We start from the raw sequence: 22,414 nt of genomic DNA on the forward strand, positions 1-22,414 counted from the left end.
AATGTCACAATACATCATGCTGACATAGAACTTCATCAGCGCTGTCAGAAATGGTGTTTTAGCAGCAGTTGTTCAATTTCAGCAGGTATGACATTACAAACTGCATCGGTTACAGTTTTTAGTTATATTTTAGACAACCGAAGTAGTAAAATGAGAATTTTGCAGAGTTTTTCTTCTATTTTTAGCAGAGTTACCTCTTGCATCACCAAAAAGCCATATTTATTTGATAAACATCAGGTGTCTCGGATCAAGCTCAGACTTTCCTAACAGGATTTGAATCAAAATGCACCCGATCAGGCCAGACTGTCATTCTCGGCCTATGCTACCCACGTTCCCTTTGGGGCCCCGCTTTCCACAGCCGACTACAATGATGAACACCCCCAACATGTACAATGTACCACAGCAAATTAGACCGCCAGTGCACCTCAATAGTCACGCTAATTTTCACAATCCCAGCCAGGTGAGTCACTCACTCCTGCAAAGCAATCATCAATCAGAAAACATCTTGAAATGTTGAGTGGAAGGTTAATTGTCGGCCAAATCCAGGACAACGAGGGGAGTGTTGCTCCGGTGCAGGTGGTGTAGGAGACATCGGCAGCTATGGAAAACATGTTTTGTTGTGTCAGCATTTCGGACTGTCGCTTCAAGCAGGCGAGTCAGAAAAGAAAACATGCTCACTGGATTAAAAGTGTTTGCCCCAAGTGAGGAAGTTTTGGGATGTGGCCATGGAGCATGAGTTGGACAGGTAGATCTGTTCTGGGGTGATTAAGAAGCCTGCAAGCTAAGTACTAACTCTCAACTGTCCATGTTAAAGTTCTCACCCAACTGGTTTAAAGTATTTTTGATATGAGTACCTCTTCATGTTCAGTTGTGGTTGTTCATCTAAGTTCCATCTGGAAAGCCCCCTACACCCCATCTCTGCGCCCATCACTAGTCAGTACCTGAAGTCGGCATGTATTTCTTTGGGAGTGGTTTTCATTTCACCTTATTTGGCATTGTGCAAGTGAGCAAAAACATATCGTATTGGCTATAAGGAAGTGTAAATATTTCATTGTTTCTGTTCATGCTGAAAAAGGTGAGCATGTCCAAATTGTACCCAACTGTCCCAATGACCCTACGGGTAGCGAAGGGAATTTATAAGACTTCTATGATTCTGATTCCATTCTTAATTCTGCTCAACACTTCTCAGTTATCCCTTTGATTCTGATTTGGGGGGAAAATGAGAACCGGTTGATAAGCATCAACTTTGTTTAGTTGAGAAGTAACGTGTATTAGAAACTAGGGTTGTACAACATACCGGTACTGATAAAGTACTGCGGTCCTAATTAGTTCAATCAATCAATCAATCTTTATTTATATAGCCCTAAATCACAAGTGTCTCAAAGGGCTGCACAAGCCACAACGACATCCTCGGTACAAAGCCCACATAAGGGCAAGGAAAAACTCACCCCAGTGGGACGTCGATGTGAATGACTATGAGAAACCTTGGAGAGGACTGCATATGTGGGTAACCCCCCCCCCTCTAGGGGAGACCGAAAGCAATGGATGTCGAGTGGGTCTGACATAATATTGTGAGAGTCCAGTCCATAGTGGATCCAACATAATAGTAAGAGTCCAGTCCATAGTGGGGCCAGCAGGACACCATCCCGAGCGGAGACGGGTCAGCAGCGCAGAGATGTTCCCAGCCGATGCACAGGCGAGCGGTCCACCCCGGGTCCCGACTCTGGACAGCCAGCACTTCATCCATGGCCACCGGACCTGTGCCTCCCCCCCCCTCAAGGAAAAGGGGAGCAGAGGAGAAAAGAAAAGAAACGGCAGATCAACTGGTCTAACAGGGGGGCTATTTAAAGGCTAGAGTATACAAATGAGTTTTAAGATGGGACTTAAATGCTTCTACTGAGGTAGCATCTCTAATTGTTACCGGGAGGGCATTCCATAGTACTGGAGCCCGAATAGAAAACGCTCTATAGCCCGCAGACTTTTTTTGGGCTCTGGGAATCACTAATAAGCCGGAGTTCTTTGAACGCAGATTTCTTGCCGGGACATATGGTACAATGCAATCGACAAGATAGGACGGAGCTAGACCGTGTAGTATTTTATACGTAAGTAGTAAAACCTTATCAGTTGAACACAATACTTTACTGCCTTTGAAAAATACTGGTACTTTTTTTTTTCACTCAAACAAATGGCCTAAAGCAGGGATCACTACCTAGTGGACTGCGGTCCATTTCTTTGAATTAGCTGAGGAACCATTGCCTACGGAGCCTAAGGGCAGTGTGAAATGGGTGGCAGCAAAAAGTAGTCCGAAGCTAGTTTTGTGTACATGGAATGAATGTCACCTCTCTAGTGGCAAAGGAGCCTGAGCAGTTGTGAGATTTAGAAGTTCTGGTCAGACATAATCGGCCTCAACTACCCGGTTGGGGAAAGGGCTCTGGAACCACTCCTTTATGTGTGTGTGACAATCATTGGAGCCAGTGGTGAGAAATTGGGCAGGTGTGGCAATTATTATTGCTAGAATCCTCTTCCACTCTCCCTGATGGGTGTTAGCCACTTTTCATGTGAGGATGTTGCACAGATGCTCACAGGCTTTACAATATGTCTAGAGACATGTTTGGGCTGGGCATCACCTTGGCCCACAGCTTCTAGAACAAGGCTGTGACCATGCTTGAACGTAGACAAGACACCTGGTTGACTCTACTAAGCCTAACTTATCCAAACTAACTTAAGTTTATCTGTGACTCATCAGACCACACAACATGGTTCCATTAATCTATATCCTTCCTCAGCTTGTCTTCAGCCAACGTTTTTCCGTTTTTTTATTCCGCTATCAATAGAAGAGGCTTCTTTCTCGAGCAACCTCCCTGCAGAGCAAATTGATGCAGTTTTGGTCTGAGCACTGACAGGCCGATCCTCCTTCCTTCATCTTCTACAGCAATGCTGGCAGTACTCATATGTCTACTTTACAAACAACCTCTGGATAAAATGGACCATTGTTAGGACTGTTCTGTGTGGTCTTGGCCACCCAGCTGGAGCTCATTGTTGGGATGTCGGTACGTTTTTACTTTAAAACTGGAGCAACAATGGGATTTCTTTTTTCAGTCCCAAATAATATCGCAAAGAGCATGACATTGGGAATCAGAAGAAAATTAACAAGGCACATGATTTTTGTTTCTATATATTTATATAGCACTTTTTCTCTTGAGACTTTACATAGTGAAACCCATTATCTACATTTTTAAGCGACATGTGGGTGTCTTGGCCAAGGACACAACGCCACTGACAAGGATGGCGGAAGCCAGAATCGAACCAGGAACCCTCCCCGTGTCATTATGTTTACAGTAAATGTGTGTAACATTTAATATCCCCTTTAAACAACAGCAACTGCCGCATCAATGGCCCGTGCAAAACGTCCTAGGACCACACCCTCAGCAAATGGTAGGACCATTCAGGTATAATTCCAGACTCCATCAGCTTGATGTTGACCACTTGTGTTTAGATGAGGGCCCCGTCAGGAATGATGATGACGCCTGGGACCCCTCAAATGGTTCCTGTTGGATTTATGTGAGTTATTAAGCGTTGTCAGTTACTATTTTGTACTCCTATTACTTTACTAGTCTTCCATTCATTCTATTGTTGAAGTCATGTTCTCTGTCCTGTTTGTATGTGTGGCATTTATTCAAAGTGGGGTGAATAAAGTTTAAACTATTCCTGAAATATTCTTACCTTGATCACCTTTCTATTATTTCATATCTTTGTAGGAATGGAGAAATTTTGTTTGAGCAGGTACATCCCTTAATGTCTGCAGCACCTCCCCAAAACCTCTTCACGTCAATGTAAGATTTCTGTGGAACAACAAATCCAGCTATCTGGTTTCTCTCTTTAAAAACGCAGTCTAGATATAGGACATCTATTTTTTCAATGGAAGTTAATAGTTTTTCTTTCTGCTCCTATTTCAGTAATGCAAGGAAGACTGAACACGTGCGGGAGCGACCGTATATTAAGAAGCCGCCAAATGCTTTTATGTTGTTTGCAAATAAGTACAGAGAAATAGTCACCATGCAACTGGAAAAGAGAGACAGTGCATCTGTTCATGTGGCCCTTGGTAAAATGGTAGGTTTTCTCACTTATGTGTCACAGATTTCACAATATCATTTTGGGGGGAAAGGTATACAGGCAATGAATGGGCCATAGAAGTAAGCACAGGAGACAGTCAATCCTTTCAATGACTGATAGTTTAGAAATGTATGAACATGTGGTCCTTCACCAGTGGTGTCAGAAAACCAGGGACTGGTGTCACAAAAACTACAAACCACAGTAGCATTGTTCCCTTTGAAATAGTTCTATTGGAGGCCTGACACTTTCCTGGCCTTTGCCACACCTTTATGCAGTTTGGGAAGGATTCATTCTGGAAGGATTCATTCTGGAAGTATTCTTCCTGGAAGGATTCTTCCTGGAAGGATTCTTTCTGGAATAATTCTTTCTGGAAGGATTCATTCTGGAAGGATTCATTCTGGAAAGATTCTTCCTGGAAGGATTCTTACTGGAAGGATTCATTCTGGAAGGATTCATTCTGGAAAGATTCTTCCTGGAAGGATTCTTACTGGAAGGATTCTTACTGGAAGGATTCTTACTGGAAAGGATTCTTACTGGAAAGATTCTTACTGGAAAGATTCTTACTGGAAAGATTCTTTCTGGAAAGATGTAAGAATTCTTTCTGGAAAGATTCTTTCTGGAATTATTTTCCGGAGAGATTCTTTCTGGAGAGATTCTTGGGGCGGCATGGCGTAGTGGGTAGAGCAACCATGCCAGAAACCTGAGGGTTGCAGGTTCGCTCCCCGCCTCTTACCATCCAAAAATCGCTGCCGTTGTGTCCTTGGGCGGGACACTTCACCCTTTGCCCCCGGTGCCACTCACGCCGGTGAATTGAATGATGAATGATAGGTGGTGGTCGGAGGTCAAGCTTCCGTCAATCTACCCCAGGGCAGCTGTGGCTACGAAAGTAGCTTACCACCACCAGGTGTGAATGATTGATGGGTTCTACATGTAAAGTGACTTTGGGTACTTAGAAAAGCGCTATATAAATCCCAGTTATTATTATTAGTTATTATTTCTGGAAGGATTCTTTCTGGAAGGATTCTTCCTGGAAAGATTCTGTATGACAGTTGTGTGTTTTGTTGTCTTTTCAGTGGAAGTTGCTCCCGCAGGCAGACAGGGACAAATATTATGAGGAAGCCGATGCTCAGAAACGACGTCACGCACAACTGTATCCTCGCTGGTCCACCTGTGAAAACTACGTGAGTTCAGCTTGACTTGTTTGTGATTCAACATGACCAAGTAAAACTAAAAACACCTTTTTTTCAAGGGGAAACGCAGGAAGCGGCGGAAAAGTAAACTTCCATCCAGTGTTTCAAGTAAGTCACGTCATACCAACTCAACCACCACCTGTATAGTTCATTACATGACTGGATCACAAATGGTAGCCTGCTGAGATGCCTTCTAAATATCTGAGGGGTTTTCTCATCATATCGAAAGATTGTGTAGATTGTGCAGGGGTACTAAAGTTGTCATTGATCCACAAAGACACCACTTATCATTATAATAATAATAATGGATTAGATTTATAAAGTGCTTTTCTAGACACTCAAAGCGCTTCACAGAGAAGTGAGAACCCATCATTCATTCACACATGGTGGGGGTAAGCTAAATAAGCTCTGCTTCTTCCTACTTCCTTTTTGGACATGTTGAATTGTGTACCGTATTTTCCGCACTATTAGCCGCACCTAAAAACCACAAATTTACTCAAAAGCTGACAGTGCGGCTTATAACCCGGTGCGCTTTATATATGGATTAATATTAAGATTCATTTTCATAAAGTTTCGGTCTCGCAAGTACGGTAAACAGCCGCCATCTTTTTTCCCCGTAGAAGAGGAAGTGCTTCTTCTTCTACGCAAGCAACCGCCAAGGTAAGCACCCGCCCCCATAGAACAGGAAGCGCTTCTTCTTCTACTGTAAGCAACCACCCGCCCGCGTAGAAGAAGAAGAAGCGCGCGGATATTACGTTTCATTTCCTTTGTGTGTTTACATCTGTAAAGACCACAAAATGGCTCCTACTAAGCGACAGGTTTCCGGTTCATGAAAAGACGCAATCTCTCCATCCGCACACGGACTACTATTTCACAGCAACTGCCTAAAGACTTTCAAGAAAAGCTGGCTACTTTCCGTGCATATTGTAAAAACAAGATAGCTGAAAAAAAGATCCGGCCAGAGAACATTATCAACATCGACGAGGTTCCACTGACTTTTGATATTCCTGTGAACCGCACTGTGGATACAACGGGAGCACGTACGGTGAATATTCGCACCACAGGGAATGAGAAGTCATCCTTCACTGTGGTTCTAGCTTGCCATGCTAATGGCCAGAAACTTCCACCCATGGTGATATTCAAAAGGAAGACCTTGCCAAAAGAGACCTTTCCAGCCGGCGTCATCATAAAAGCTAACTCGAAGGGATGGATGGATGAAGAAAAGATGAGCGAGTGGTTAAGGGAAGTTTACGCGAAGAGGCCCGGTGGCTTTTTTCACGCAGCTCCGTCCATGTTGATATACGACTCCATGCGCGCCCACATCACGCTGGTTTTTAATATATTATTAAAGTTTGACTGACCTATCTGACTGTTTTTTTGACATTCCTTTAGCGCAGTTAGATGCGGCTTATAACACGGGGCGGCTTATAGGTGGACAAAGTTTTGAAATATGCCGTTCATTGAAGGCGCGGCTTATAACCCAGGGCGGCTTATGGTGCGGAAAATACGGTAAGTGTAAATATGTTGTGACTCCAATGCAACTTTTGGAGCATGTCCAAAGTAAACTGAAGTATTCTCAGTCGTTTGCCTTCAGGGTTGATTGGTCGATGAGTTAGTTGGTCACTTGATTGGCTTGCCTGCTTGTTCTTATTGCAGGGGATACACCCGACTCAGAACATGTCAGTAGTATGAGTATGTGTCTTGCTCCAGTCCAGACAGGCATGATGGCATCGGAAGAATTAGACTCTTCTTCAGCCACGACTGGTGCAGACACTCCAGAGACCATGCAGTACAACTCCCAATCTCTTTCTGCCCTGAGTTCTGACGAGTCCGAGGATGCAGCCACTGAGGAGAACTTTACACAGCTGCCATGTGTCGAGAATGACATTCGGGTGGCTCCTGATGGACCGACGCAGGGAGAAACTCTTGAGAATGACCAGGCATTGAATCTCCTCGATTGTATGCTTCTGTCTCCTGCGTCTCAGATTGAGCTCCAGAGTGTCGGGGATGGCTTCCAATTGTTCCTGGAACATTTTGAGCCAGAGACTGTCGCAGTACATACAGAGACTGAGGAATCCAGAAAGCCACTGAGTTTAGAAGAATCACAGCAGCTCATCATCAAGCTATTTGACAACCCTGCACTGACAGGGAACATCATGGTCGGGACCCAACAGGGTCACACAATAACAGCTAGTTCCTCCAAGCCTCTGAGCAAATACATTCAGTTACCTTCCACTGCCGAGAGAGGCAACTCCAGTCAGACAATGGCGATCGGGACCTTGAAACAAGAGGTCGAGGTCCAAATAACAATGGGACATCTTGAAATTCCCACCTCTGTGGCAGTCGATGTCAAGGATGAACCCCAGCTGCCCCTCACCATCCAGAGTCAGAAAATAACACAAGTGGCCATTGCCCACGTTGTACACAATCACATGTTAGAAGCAGAGCCGCCAAGTCTACAGAGTCGAGACAAAGTTCTCCAACTACCATCTGGGAACGATCTTAACTCCTCTGCTGGACACTCGTGGAGCTTTAAGGAAGAGGCTCTGGCTCTGCACAGCCAGAAAATGAGAGTGTCCCTTCAGTCTCTGAGTAAAGAAAACCTGTCTGGACAGTTGCCACATTTTGAGTGCCTCTCCTCTGCAGACGATTCAAGAGAGGAAGACCTCCTCCAGTGCCTCAGCTTTGGTGACGAACTGCAATTGTCTCCTGATTTTAACGCTGGAAGATCGTGAGTTGCTGAAGTTTTTTATGTTTGACTTTGTGTCTCCCAGGGCTGGACATGTGGTGGCAAAGAGGGAACCACTGTTTACATACATTAGAATAGTCAACCAGGGCCTCTCAAAGGCTTTCTGTATGGCATGTTTGGTGCAGTGTTGCTCATCAGACTCTGTAGGAAATAGTTTTAGAAATAGTTTTACAAAACTGAAGTTGGCTTTAAGGGGGTTAAAATATATTTTCTTCTAGTCTTCCCTCACTTTAGAAACCCCTACAGTAGATATTCTCTTGACTATATATATATATATACATATATATATATTTTTTATTATCATTAGTTTTATTTTTATTTGATCTGCCTGTTGCGTCTTTTTTCATTTGTATTTTGATGACGTGCGACATCAAATCCGACAGCATATACAGGTAAAAGCCAGTAAATTAGAATATTTTGAAAAACTTGATTTATTTCAGTAATTGCATTGAAAAGGTGTAACTTGTACATTATATTTATTCATTGCACACAGACTGATGCATTCAAATGTTTATTTCATTTAATTTTGATGATTTGAAGTGGCAACAAATGAAAATCCAAAATTCCGTGTGTCACAAAATGAGAATATTACTTAAGGCTAATACAAAAAAGGGATTTTTAGAAATGTTGGCCAACTGAAAAGTATGAAAATGAAAAATATGAGCATGTACAATACTCAATACTTGGTTGGAGCTCCTTTTGCCTCAATTACTGCGTTAATGCGGCGTGGCATGGAGTCGATGAGTTTCTGGCACTGCTCAGGTGTTATGAGAGCCCAGGTTGCTCTGATAGTGGCCTTCAACTCTTCTGCGTTTTTGGGTCTGGCATTCTGCATCTTCCTTTTCACAATACCCCACAGATTTTCTATGGGGCTAAGGTCAGGGGAGTTGGCGGGCCAATTTAGAACAGAAATACCATGGTCCGTAAACCAGGCACGGGTAGATTTTGCGCTGTGTGCAGGCGCCAAGTCCTGTTGGAACTTGAAATCTCCATCTCCATAGAGCAGGTCAGCAGCAGGAAGCATGAAGTGCTCTAAAACTTGCTGGTAGACGGCTGCGTTGACCCTGGATCTCAGGAAACAGAGTGGACCGACACCAGCTGGACTGCTGCTGAGTGGTCCAAAGTCATGTTTTCTGACGAAAGCAAATGTTACATTTCCTTTGGAAATCGAGGTCCCAGAGTCTGGAGGAAGACAGGAGAGGCACAGGATCCACGTTGCCTGAAGTCTAGTGTAAAGTTTCCACCATCAGTGATGGTTTGGGGTGCCATGTCATCTGCTGGTGTCGGTCCACTCTGTTTCCTGAGATCCAGGGTCAACGCAGCCGTCTACCAGCAAGTTTTAGAGCACTTCATGTTTCCTGCTGCTGACCTGCTCTATGGAGATGGAGATTTCAAGTTCCAACAGGACTTGGCGCCTGCACACAGCGCAAAATCTACCCGTGCCTGGTTTACGGACCATGGTATTTCTGTTCTAAATTGGCCCGCCAACTCCCCTGACCTTAGCCCCATAGAAAATCTGTGGGGTATTGTGAAAAGGAAGATGCAGAATGCCAGACCCAAAAACGCAGAAGAGTTGAAGGCCACTATCAGAGCAACCTGGGCTCTCATAACACCTGAGCAGTGCCAGAAACTCATCGACTCCATGCCACGCCGCATTAACGCAGTAATTGAGGCAAAAGGAGCTCCAACCAAGTATTGAGTATTGTACATGCTCATATTTTTCATTTTCATACTTTTCAGTTGGCCAACATTTCTAAAAATCCCTTTTTTGTATTAGCCTTAAGTAATATTCTAATTTTGTGACACACGGAATTTTGGATTTTCATTTGTTGCCACTTCAAATCATCAAAATTAAATGAAATAAACATTTGAATGCATCAGTCTGTGTGCAATGAATAAATATAATGTACAAGTTACACCTTTTGAATGCAATTACTGACATAAATCAAGTTTTTCAAAATATTCTAATTTACTGGCTTTTACCTGTATATATATACATATATATATTTTTTTTTTATTATCATTAGTTTTAGTTTTATTTGATCTGCCTGTTGCGTCTTTTTTCATTTGTATTTTGATGACGTGCGACATCAAATCCGACAGCACATAAGGTTCTTAAATGTAACATTTCCCTGAACTGGGTGACACACGCAGGTCAAAATTGTGTGCGTGGAGTCATGAAAATGATTTCAAATGTAAATGGATCGATGCCGACTTTGATTGAGCTTAGTGTAAACATTGTCCTGAACTGCTTCTCATGTGTACACATTGGAAAGTACCACATAAAGTGATGAAGGTCAACAGAATGATATTTTTGTTTTAAATCTCCGAGCTACACATGTTTTATTATTATATGCTGAGTAGTGAAACCATCTCTTTCTAAAACAAACAGAAGTATCAACTTTTTGCATGCCTGTGTTTTTATAGTATAAGAGAGATATACATGTATTTTTGTATCAAATTAATGTATTGAACTTTTATGTGTGCTTTTAGTGTGCAAGAAAATTCCCTTTTTATAAATAGGCTTCATATGTCTGCCCTTCCCTCAGCAATTATTCTTGCCGAAATCTTGTTTTTGTACTGTGGTCTAGTGAGTTGTACCTCCATTGAGGATTTGCACACCTCAAAAATCCGAAAAGAGGGATGGGAATATTCATCACAATGTTGACTTTTTTTTAACACAATTGCAAAACAGTGGTTGATTTGACCATCCTTCTAGAACTCACTTTTACCTTCTCAGTTTACACATGACTATTTTCATACTGCTGCTGTGACTGCACTTTATGTGTACTTTTCTCCAGACTTGTCCAAGTCTGTATCATGTATCCCATGTTCTGTATGTATGTGTCTTTGTATACAATGTATATACACTTATTTATGCTGCTATGTGACACTAAAAAGACATGAATGGCCTGAATCAACAACCAAGTGTGTGAACATGCCTGGAGAATAAAAGAGACCTGTTTGAAGTGACTCCTGATGCATTTAAGACTGAATGTAAAACACTGCCTGTCACCCACAAATTAAAAACAATTGCTACAATCTTCAGATGTTTTTTTTTTTGCATAACTACTTAATTGTGTTATTTTCAGTGTGACCCATTCTGATGCAGACATAACATGTCGTATTTTACGTTTATGTGCCACGGACCAACATCAAACAAGCTGCGGCCGCGAAAGAGACTCGGGCCGCACCTTGGACAGCACTGCCCAAGACCAAATATTTGTTTGCATGGGTTGTGTCATCAAATACCAGCTTACAACAACAACACTTTCACTACAGCTTGAGAGTGCTCATTTATAGAAAAATAACTTGTCGTCATTGAACTACGGCATTGTGGTACTTGACATCATTTACATCATGTAGTCAGTGGTACTTTACATAATGTAGTCAGTGGAACTTTACATAATGTAGTCAGTGGCATTGTGGTACTTGACATGATGTAGTCAGTAGGGGTGTATTGTAATATTTCAAAGATTCTACATATACAGGTAAAAGCCAGTAAATTAGAATATTTTGAAAAACTTGATTTATTTCAGTAATTGCATTCAAAAGGTGTAACTTGTACATTATATTTATTCATTGCACACAGACTGATGCATTCAAATGTTTATTTCATTTAATTTTGATGATTTGAAGTGGCAACAAATGAAAATCCAAAATTCCGTGTGTCACAAAATTAGAATATTACTTAAGGCTAATACAAAAAAGGGATTTTTAGAAATGTTGGCCAACTGAAAAGTATGAAAATGAAAAATATGAGCATGTACAATACTCAATACTTGGTTGGAGCTCCTTTTGCCTCAATTACTGCGTTAATGCGGCGTGGCATGGAGTCGATGAGTTTCTGGCACTGCTCAGGTGTTATGAGAGCCCAGGTTGCTCTGATAGTGGCCTTCAACTCTTCTGCGTTTTTGGGTCTGGCATTCTGCATCTTCCTTTTCACAATACCCCACAGATTTTCTATGGGGCTAAGGTCAGGGGAGTTGGCGGGCCAATTTAGAACAGAAATACCATGGTCCGTAAACCAGGCACGGGTAGATTTTGCGCTGTGTGCAGGCGCCAAGTCCTGTTGGAACTTGAAATCTCCATCTCCATAGAGCAGGTCAGCAGCAGGAAGCATGAAGTGCTCTAAAACTTGCTGGTAGACGGCTGCGTTGACCCTGGATCTCAGGAAACAGAGTGGACCGACACCAGCAGATGACATGGCACCCCAAACCATCACCCAACCATGCAAATTTTGCATTTCCTTTGGAAATCGAGGTCCCAGAGTCTGGAGGGAGACAGGAGAGGCACAGGATCCACGTTGCCTGAAGTCTAGTGTAAAGTTTCCACCATCAGTGATGGTTTGGGGTGCCATGTCATCTGCTGGTGTCGGTAGTACGCTTATGCCTTGGGCCGGCTCTGCCCCTGTACTAGGTCAAAAAATCAATGTCAGTTGAGTCGGTCCATAGGTTGCCTGTAGGGATTTTTAATGTCCAGCAGATGTCAGTATTTAGTGACACAGTATCGACACAGTATCAATACAGTTTTGCAATGTGTCGAAACGCTTCATGACGCCTCATCAACCCATCACTACATGATAGTTAGCATGCAGAAATATGATAAAATGACTATATATATTGACCTTCCCATTAGGTGTATGCGTATGCTAGCAATGTAGTTAGCATTAAAAAGCTATTTCCTATCTCTCTATTTGAACGACTGGAACATCCTGAGCCGGCCCAAGGCATAAGCGTACTAAGCGCTTGCTTAGGGCCCCGCGGCCACCAGGGGGCCCCCAAAAGCAATTAACAAAAAATTCTTATTTTTTTATTTTTTGCATGTACGAGTCTGACTGATGATTTCTAAATGATCAAAGATATATTATTGTACAAAAACACAATTTTAGGTCAACAGAGTGCTGCTGCTGATCTAGGCTTAGTGATTCTTCCTGCCTCTCTTTAAATGTAAAGCTGCCTCTGCTGCACCTGTGACGTTTGCCGCCTGCTATGGCGTCACATTAGTGCCAAAAATCCGAGCGCATAAAAACTGTTACCGCGCGCTGATTCTCCACTTCGTGCGCGCGCGCGACACCCTTTTGCGCGCGCGTGGTGCCTTTTTGCGCTCGTGCCGTCTTGGTCTGTGCGCTGGCATGTTTCGTTTTGGCACTTTGGGGGTGGGTATGCTTAGACGGCCCCTTCTTTCTGATTGGCCAGGCGAAAAATGCTCAGAGCCAATCAGAAGTATAGCAGGGCGGGTCATCGTCAATATGTATCAAGATTGTTATAGGCGCAAAGTTTTCACTTCTTCTTGAACATTTGTTTTCTAATTTATGGAATTTCTTTTGATTCAGCCATAAAATTAATGAAATAATCTTTGAATTTTGTTTTTAAAATGTTAAAAATAGCCTTTTAATAATGTATTCTGAAACAGTTTAAAATAATCAGAGAACTGACTAACACTGACCCTACACAACTATGTTGCACAATTAAGTCTTTTTTTTTATAGCGAAAGAGGTGATTTCAACAGGTGCAGCATCCTATGTCACATCTACATGTAATAAGATTTGTAACAAGGCAAACCGTTTGTTAATTGGTCGAAAATCGAACAAGTTATGGTAATTTAATTGGTACATGTACTAATTAAATGACCATAACTTGCTTTGACATCAATGTAATGATTGAGGCTAGATGTCCGAGGTAAGATGGCTACAACGTTGCTACGCTGGAGAATGATTGGTCTTATGAAAAATGCTCAGAGCCAATCAGAAAGGAGGGGCCGTCTAAGCATACCTTCCCCCAGAGTGCCAAAAAGAAACATGACAGCGCGAGGAGAGATGCCAGGAGTACACAGAGAGCGCATAGACCGAGACGGCGCGCGCGCAGAAAGGCACCGCGCACGCGCAAAAAGATACCACGCGAGCACAAAAGGGTGTCGCGCGCACGAAGTGGAGAATCAGCGCGCGATAACAGTTTTTATGCGCTCGGATTTTTGGCACTAATGTGACGCCATATCTTTCCTCTCAGATTCAGACAGGACTGAGCAGGTGATCAGAGGACCACTGTCTATTAAGGAGAACTTTTCATTCCCCAAACGGCATGATGGCCCAAGTTTTCATGATCATTATACCTACAGACAGCTAGTCAATGGGGAAAAAGTCAAGCGTAGCTGGCTGACTTATTCAAGAAGTAAAGATGCAGTCTATTGCTTTTGCTGCAAATTATTTTCCAAAAAGTCCTTAAAAGTGTCAGCCGAGGGACAGCGGGATTGGGTCAACATAGGTGCACTGCTGAAACAGCATGAAAACAGTGAAGATCATTGTAGCAACATGGTGAAATGGAAGGATTTTGCCTTGCGTCTTTCAAAGGGGAAAACTATTGATGAATTTAACTTCAGTAGACTGCGCTCTCTTTGTACAAAGTAAACATTAAATATGAACAATTAACTAAAAATGTAAACTAGTAATTAAAGACTAATATGTACAAGACTGATGAGACAAGATGACACTTTTACTGTAAATACAAAGCTTTATCACTTGGACTGTTCAACCCCAGGCCACTCTTGTAGCTGAATGTTTTCTACATTTTAAGATTAGGAACCATATGTGGCACTCTGGACATCATTCGTTCATTCATTGGTATTATTTATGTTCTTAACTGGGCCACCCCCATATCTTTATAAATGACATGTCATTTGTAAAGACATGCCAGGCTGACAATAGGATCATGTAAACAACACTGCCAGAGCCGCAATGACTTTATAGTAGGTGTGTGAATGATCAACAATCAATATTATTGGCAGAAATAGAGGGCCCCAAAATCTAATTTTGCTTAGGGCCCCATGGAGGCTTGGGCCGGCACTGGGAACATCCAAGAACAGAACAGCAATATAACAATATTTTCCGATCAAACTCGACACTCACTCACTTGTTTTAATGCTACGCTCAAGCTGCTTGATTATCGTGTCAATGAAGGCGCCAAGAAGAAAAACGGATATGACGTCATATATGCAACCCAGCTATATCCGAGCGTATTTTTATTTTGAAGGCGGGAATGCGGCTACAGGATGTGGCTACGAAGAACCGGAAGTGTTAATGAAAGCGACGTTAAACAAATATTTACATTGAAAAACAAGCCCAGTCGTCAACGTACACACTTAGAAAATATGACAAAAGAAGAAATAAACAAAGTCCTGCTTACTGACATATTCTCATCGAGCATTGTTTGTGTCACGTGACACGCCCAGGCCGCCCCCCCCGCAGCGACACCCACATGGTCACTCCCAGCCTGCTAGCTAGCCATAGCATCACCACTGAAGTGCATCTTTACGGAACTATCTCAGGTAATGCCCAAATAAGGCTTTATGTTGCTACAAAGATCGTTTATTTACATGACCGCAGTGATAATATATCATCTTATGATGTGTTTGTTCCACACATGTTGAACATTTACATGAAGTTATGATGTGTTTGTTCCACGGTCCATAAGGTAATGAAAGTGCCGTTATCAATCACGGTTTTAGTATGGTACTACTAACCGTGGGGACTTTTACAAGGGTTGTCATTATTAGTGTTTATGTGCATGTAGTATAAAGCAGAGGTGTGGACTCGAGTCACATGACTTGGACTCGAGTCTAGACTGGACTTGACAAAATGTAAAAAGACTTGCAACTGGACTTAGACTTTAACATCAATGACTTGTGACTTCACTTGGACTTGAGCCTTTTGAATTGACATGACTTGACATGACTTGCTACTTTCCCCAAAACCCAAAGATGAAAAAGTTATTCGGGAGCGCTCCGTATTTTTCATTGTGTACCGTATTTTCCGCACTATAAGGCGCACCGGATTATTAGCCGCACCTTCTATGAATTACATATTTCATAATTTTGTCCACCAATAAGCCGCCCCGGACTATAAGCCGCGCCTACGCTGCGCTAAAGTGAATGTCAAAAAAACGCTGCGCTAAAGTGAATGTCAAAAAAACAGTCAGATAGTTCAGTCAAACTTTAATAATATATTGAAAACCAGCGTTCTAACAACTCTGTCCCAAAATGTACGCAAATGTGCAATCACAAACATAGTAAAATTCAAAATGGTGTAGAGCAATAAATAGCAACATAATGTTGCTCGAACGTTAATGTCACAACACACAAAATAAACATAGCGCTCACCTTCTGAAGTTATTCTTCATTCGTAAATCCTTCGAATTCTTCGTCTTCGGTGTCCGAATTGAAAAGTTGCGCAAGCGTGGGATCCAAAAATGGCCGGTTCCGTCTCGTAGAAGTCATCGGGAGTCAGTGTCGCTGTTGTTGTGCAGCAGTTCTGTGAATCCTGCCTTCCGGAAAGCTCGGACCACAGTTGTGACCGAAACTATCTGCCCAGGCATTTACGATCCACTGGCAGATGTTGGCGTATGTCGACCGGCGCTATCTGCCCGTCTTAGTGAAGGTGTGTTCGCCTTCGGAGCTGTGTGAAAAAAGCCACCCGGCCTCTTCGCGTAAACTTCCCTTAACCACTCGCTCATCTTTTCTTCATCCATCCATCCCTTCGAGTTAGCTTTTATGATGACGCCGGCTGGAAAGGTCTCTTTTGGATGGGTGGAAGTTAGCATGGCAAGCTAGAACCACAGTGAAGGATGACTCCTCATTCCCTGTGGTGCGAATATTCACCGTACGTGCTCCCGTTCCACAGTGCAGTTCACAGGAATATCAGTTGCTGTGAAATACGGTAGTAATCCGTGTGCGGATGGAGAGATTGCGTCTTTTTATGATCCGGATCCTTGTCGCGTAGTAGGAGCCATTTTGTGGTCTTTACAGATGTAAACAGGAAATGAAACGTACGGTGATATCCGCGCGTTTTTTCTTCTTCTTCCGGGGGCGGGTGAAGCGCTTCCTGTTCTATGGGGGCGGGTGCTTTCCTTGGCGGTTGCTTGCGTAGAAGAAGAAGCGCTTCCTGTTCTACCGGGAAAAAAGATGGCGGCTGTTTACCGAAGTTGCGAGACCGAAACTTTATGAAAATGAATCGTAATAAAGCGCACCGGGTTATTAGGCGCACTATCAGCTTTTGAGAAAAATTGTGGTTTTTAGGTGCGCCTTATAGTGCGGAAAATACGGTACTTGTCTATCAGCGTTGCGTGTGTCAGCTGGTGTGCTCTCAGTACAACAGCCAATCAAATTAGATCTACTTTGTTTTCATCACACAGCATTCATCCAATCAAATTGCAGGACAACCAACGAAGAAGACATGTCCAAACCACACACCAGTGAACAAAAAATGATACCTAAAATAATTTCGTTTGGGTATAAAAATTACGAGGTGGTCAACACAAAACGGTTTGCAGTATGCAACACATGCGGTTCCAAAATGACTGATGGAGAGGCAACAACTTCCAACTTCGTCCGGCATTTGAAGTTGCACAAAGAACGGTAAGTTTTGAATGTAAGATAACGTTTATTGGCTAAGTAACGTGACTTTTATTTGCTGTGTAGTTAAATCAGTGAGGCTGTAAACTCACTGCTAACGTTATAACGTTATTGCAAACACGGGAATCTGTTGCAGTTCACTACCTTATTCATACTTTTTGTTCAGTGATTTTTTTTTAAGCAGGGTTACGTTAGTCAATATATCACACGTAACGTTAGACGGCGGTCAGCAGCACCGCGTATTTTAGACACCTAAAAAAGACAAAAATAGTAAAATAAAGGTCAGTTAAAATGTATACTATATTATGAATATGTGTACCGTTTTAGCTAGCTTTCTGACATACTGTTGGTTGTTTACCTCAGTGGTCCCCAACCACCGGGCCGCGGCCCGGTACTGGTCCGTGGATCGATTGGTATCGGGCCGCACATGAAATAATAGTTTTTATTTTTTTTTTTTTTTTTTATTAAATCAACATAAAAAAACACACTTACAAGTAGTGCACCAACCCAAAACAACTCTCTCCCCCCTTTTGTTCTGGGCATTGAACATGACTCTTCCTTCACTGTTCCGAGTGGCCATGAGAGTCTTGGCAGTGCCTGCCTCCAGTGCTCCAGTGGAGCGAGTTTTCAGCCATGGTGGCATCATACTACGCCCCCATCGTGCACAAATGACTGACAGACTCTTGGCTAATTTGGTCTTTTGCAAATGCAATGCAGCATAGGGCCCTGACATATAAAAAGTACAACTTTTTTGTTATCAGAATCAGAATCAGAATCAGCTTTATTGTCATTACGCAAGGTAACGAGATTGAGGCCATTCCATACAGTGCGATGTGTGCATGCTAGAAAAACAATGTGCAAATATATAGAAATATAAAAAATGTAGAAGTGCAATGAATATGGTGTGAAATGAATATATACATGAAAAAACAAAACAAAAACAGGGTGGTTGGTGGAATGGGTTATTGCACCGAAGAGAAGGCAGTTATGAGGGACAATGGGGCAGTCCGTTCAGGATGGTTATGGCCCTGGGGAAGAAGCTGTTCTTTAGCCTTGTGTCCCTGACACAAGGCTGAAGCTTAGAGGTGACAGAGCTTTCGCCGTTGCTGCTCCCAAGCTCTGGAACGACCTACCCCTGAGTGTTAGACAAGCCTCCTCTCTTCCTGTTTTTAAATCTCTCTTAAAAACATACTTTTATTCCATGGCTTTTAACACTGAGTGATATCCATCCTGCAATGGCGCCCCATAATACACCTGCTGTGATCCTGTTTTTATGTTTTTATGTTTTTATTAATTCTATTTTAATTATTTATTTTTTATCATGTTCTGTTTATGTTGTGTTGTGTTTGCTCGGTACTCGTTTTATCTTTTAACCTGCTCATTGTACAGCACTTTGGCTACCCCTGTGGTAAATTTTAAATGTGCTTTATAAATAAAGTTGATTTGATTTGATTTGATGTTTGTTTTGGTTATGTTCACGTATATGTCATGTTTTTTCAATGTTAACACTTTTGTACAAATAAGTCCATTTGCACTTTATTTTTCAATGTGTTTGTTCTGTAAAGGAATGAGTTAATGTTTAAAATGACTGGTTAATAGTGCTATTATAAAGTGCAATGTCAGCACAATTTTCTGTCCTGCAATTTAAAATGCACTTGTTTTAATAAATAAATACAGCGTTTGAAAAGCATACACAATCTGTGTTAATATATTAGTCTGTGGTTAAAAGGACTTGAAAGGACTCGAAACTCAAAATGCAGGACTTAGGACTTGACTTGAGACTTTCCAGTCTTGACTTTGGACTTGACTCGGGGCTTGCCTGTCTTGACTCGGGACTTGACTCGGACTTGAGGGCAAAGACTTGAGACTTACTTATGACTTGCAAAACAATGACTTGGTCCCACCTCTGGTATAAAGACCTCAGCTGCTGCAACCAATGCACGAGAGTGAGCGCTCTTGTGATCCATAACAAGGCATGCATGTGGCCGTTATCCACGCTGGAAAAGTGACAGACTTAATTTTCATTACCGGGTAATTGTTCTATCAGTGCATCCATCAAACATCTAGTCTTTCCCACAACAAGAGGACAGAGAAAAAGGAAAGAGCTGTTGACTACTGCGTTGGACGACAAGGGCGGAGCTCTTGGGGTAAATCTCTACCATAAATGGAGATATATCCACTGACGTCACACTTGGGAAAAACGTCACAAATAGGGCACATTCCAAAGATCTGGTTTGGAGCTAGTATAATTGGAGACAAGAATGTTTTATTAATATCTCAGCCAAACCTCCATGGTTCGATTTCAAATTGTCGGGATTTATTCAAATCCTAAATACACTAAAACAGGGACCAATAGGTAAGAAAAGTTGGTTTTGATAATAGGTTTCTGGTCCTCTTTAAAGGAGCCATACGTAATAATTTCATGTTAAGTCATCATTGAATGGCCCTGATATGTCAAAAAGCATTAATAAATCATCTTCTTTCCCAATATCTCTATAACTGATAGCAGTAGTTCAGCCGGGATATGATCATTTCAAAATCACATTTACAGCCCCGCAATATTATTGTTTTCATTTTGATGTTACGCCCTCCACCGTTTGACCAGCTAGAAAGTCTGTGAGTGTGTCACATCCATGTTGCCAGTTACACACCGCCATCTTCGTCTAGCTCAGCAATACCCAAACTACAGCACCTTCTTACACACGTCACATACTGTCACGTCATACGTCACATACGTATACGTCCTCTCCCAGCAGAGAGCGAGGTAGCGGCATGGCTAACGTTAGCTGTGATGCTAGCGCAGCCGCTAAGGTGCGCGCCTGCTCAAGCGTCCTCTGCGCATAGCAAATCTATGCCACGCACAAAATCAAATACAAAAATAAGCGCATAACAATTTTCGACACATGGACACGACAGAGACAACAGTTTTCGTCATCATTGTTCAAATATTGTGACGTCTGTCGAGACGCTTATCTCCATTCGGTGCCACACGTCCACACCATCAAAATGCAGAGGCAAAAATGTACACATCAACACCGTATCAAAAAATTAGTGATTTTTTTAGTTGTGATTTCCTTCTGTGCATGAAAGTTTAAAAGTAGCATATATTAATGCAGTATGAAGAAGAATGTTTTAATGTAGACATGCAAGCCTTGAAAGAAAATGTTGAAAATCAAGACTACATTTCCTGCAAATGGGTGCATTTCTACCCTATATTTTAACTTTAGATTTATTCTCATATCAAACTCTTTTGGCTGTCTTTTTGACACTTACATCCACACCCTGGATTATAAATAATGTAAATAATTCAATGTGATTATCTTGTGTGATGACTGTATTATGATGATAGTATATATCTGATAGTATATATCTGTATCATGAATCAATTTAAGTGGACCCCGACTTAAACAAGTTGAAAAACTTATTGGGGTGTTACCATTTAGTGGTCAATTGTACGGAATATGTACTTCACTGTGCAACCTACTAATAAAAGTCTCAATCAATCAATCAAAACACATAGAATCATCATACTGCTGTGATTATATGCATCAAGTGTTCATTCAAGGCTGAGGCAAAATATCGAGATATATATCGTGTATCGCAATATGGCCTTAAAATATCGCAATATTAAAAAAAGGCCATATCGCCCAGCCCTAGTTCAATGATGCCATTTCTGTTTGTCATGTATAATTTTGTCTATTTTGTGTTTATCCTTGAATAAACAGGTCAGTTTCTTGTTACCAACCATTGTGTATTATTCAAACTCCCCTAATTCAGCTGGCTAGTTGTTATCAAGAGTACTAAAACCCTTTTCAACATGATTCTGACAACTAAGTAGGCTAAATAACTTTAAACTTTAATACATGCTCGGATAGGCCAGTATCGGTCAGTATCGGTATCGGATCGGAAATGCAAAAACAATATCGGTATCGGATCGGAAGTGCAAAAACCTGGATCGGGACATCCCTAGTCATTAGTTACCATTAGCTACCATAATTGATAATATCCCAGATGTTAGTGTTTGACAAATGAAGTGTTTGTAAAGCGTACTGTGAATGATGTAAATGTAGAGAAAGCTCCACAAGGACCAGCCTCACCATGTGACACAAGAACAAACAAGAATCTCTGCAAATGATTTAAAATGAAGCATCATTGAGGGTAGGCTACACTCTTAGAAATAAAAGTGCTAAGTAGAACCATATAAGGTTCTTCGGCTCGTCCTCATAGGAGAGCCCTTTTTGGCTCCAGGTAGAACCTTTTTATAAAGGTTCCACCTGGAACCCTTTTGGAGGGTTCTACCTAGAACTGTGTGTGTAAGGTTCCACCCAGAACCCCCCATGAGAGGTTCTACAAAGAACCCACACAGGGAGTTCCACTAAGAACCCTTTCATGTTTCAAGGGTTTCATGTAGAACCCACACAGGGAGTTCCACTAAGAACCCTTTCGTATTTCAAGGGTTTCATCTAGAACCCACACAGGGAGTTCCACTAAGAACCCTTTTGTATTTCAAGACTTTCATCTAGAACCCACGCAGGGAGTTCCACTAAGAACCCTTTCGTATTTCAAGGGTTTCATCTAGAACCCACACAGGGAGTTCCACTAAGAACCCTTTCGTTTGTCAAGGGTTTCATCTAGAACCCATGCAGGGAGTTCCACTAAGAACCCTTTCAGGTTTCAAGGGTTTCATCTAGAACCCACACAGGGAGTTCCACAAAGAACTCTTTCATGTTTCAAGGGTTTCATCTAGACCTGACACAGGGGGTTCTAAAAACATCCCTTTTCAAAGGTTTTCACCGATAACCGTCTTGTCTTCTGAGGGTTCTATAAAGAACCATATTGTATTCTACAGATCAGTTTAGTTCATATTATATTGTGGTCATTTATCATGTTGACATTGAACAAACATTCAAAACATTTTAATGAGAAAAACATTTATTTAAAGATAGGCACCATTATT

General features: G+C 42.0%; 2 protein-coding genes across 5 annotated transcripts in view; both read left to right on the top strand.

Annotated features, from left to right (window-relative positions):
• The first annotated feature begins 83 nt into the window (after positions 1 to 83).
• LOC133609333 (uncharacterized) lies at positions 84 to 8,462 on the top strand. 3 transcript variants are annotated; one of them, XM_061964850.1, is made up of 8 exons: positions 84 to 460; positions 3,379 to 3,435; positions 3,497 to 3,561; positions 3,759 to 3,833; positions 3,957 to 4,110; positions 5,187 to 5,294; positions 5,363 to 5,411; positions 6,960 to 8,462. In XM_061964850.1, exons 1-8 carry the CDS (start codon positions 284 to 286, stop codon positions 8,036 to 8,038), a joined length of 1,764 nt encoding a protein of 587 aa, XP_061820834.1. In that variant the 5' UTR covers positions 84 to 283; the 3' UTR covers positions 8,039 to 8,462. The 3 variants fall into 3 exon arrangements, with proteins under 3 accessions (XP_061820834.1, XP_061820835.1, XP_061820836.1); XM_061964851.1 differs by having other exon boundaries at positions 7,014 to 8,462; XM_061964852.1 differs by lacking the exon at positions 3,379 to 3,435.
• A 6,827-nt stretch (positions 8,463 to 15,289) lies between these two features.
• The window catches only part of LOC133609332 (copine-3-like), a 45,786-nt gene continuing 38,661 nt past the window's right edge, over positions 15,290 to 22,414 (top strand). Inside the window, exon 1 of one of the 2 annotated variants that reach the window (XM_061964848.1) lies at positions 15,290 to 15,375. The gene's annotated coding sequence lies outside the window, so the exon portion shown is untranslated. The remainder of the gene's footprint in view (positions 15,376 to 22,414) is intronic. The other variant, XM_061964849.1, reaches the window with a different exon arrangement.

Source organism: Nerophis lumbriciformis, linkage group LG07, assembly GCF_033978685.3.
Source record: "Nerophis lumbriciformis linkage group LG07, RoL_Nlum_v2.1, whole genome shotgun sequence".
NCBI classification, from domain to species: Eukaryota; Metazoa; Chordata; class Actinopteri; order Syngnathiformes; family Syngnathidae; genus Nerophis; species Nerophis lumbriciformis.

Coding starts and splice junctions, on each gene's coding strand:
- LOC133609333 (XM_061964850.1), top strand. CDS start 284: ATGCACCCGATCAGGCCAGACTGTCATTCTCGGCCTATGCTACCCACG. Junction 3,436..3,496: donor GACCACACCCTCAGCAAATG/GTAGGACCATTC, acceptor ACTTGTGTTTAG/ATGAGGGCCCCGTCAGGAAT. Junction 4,111..5,186: donor ATGTGGCCCTTGGTAAAATG/GTAGGTTTTCTC, acceptor TTGTCTTTTCAG/TGGAAGTTGCTCCCGCAGGC.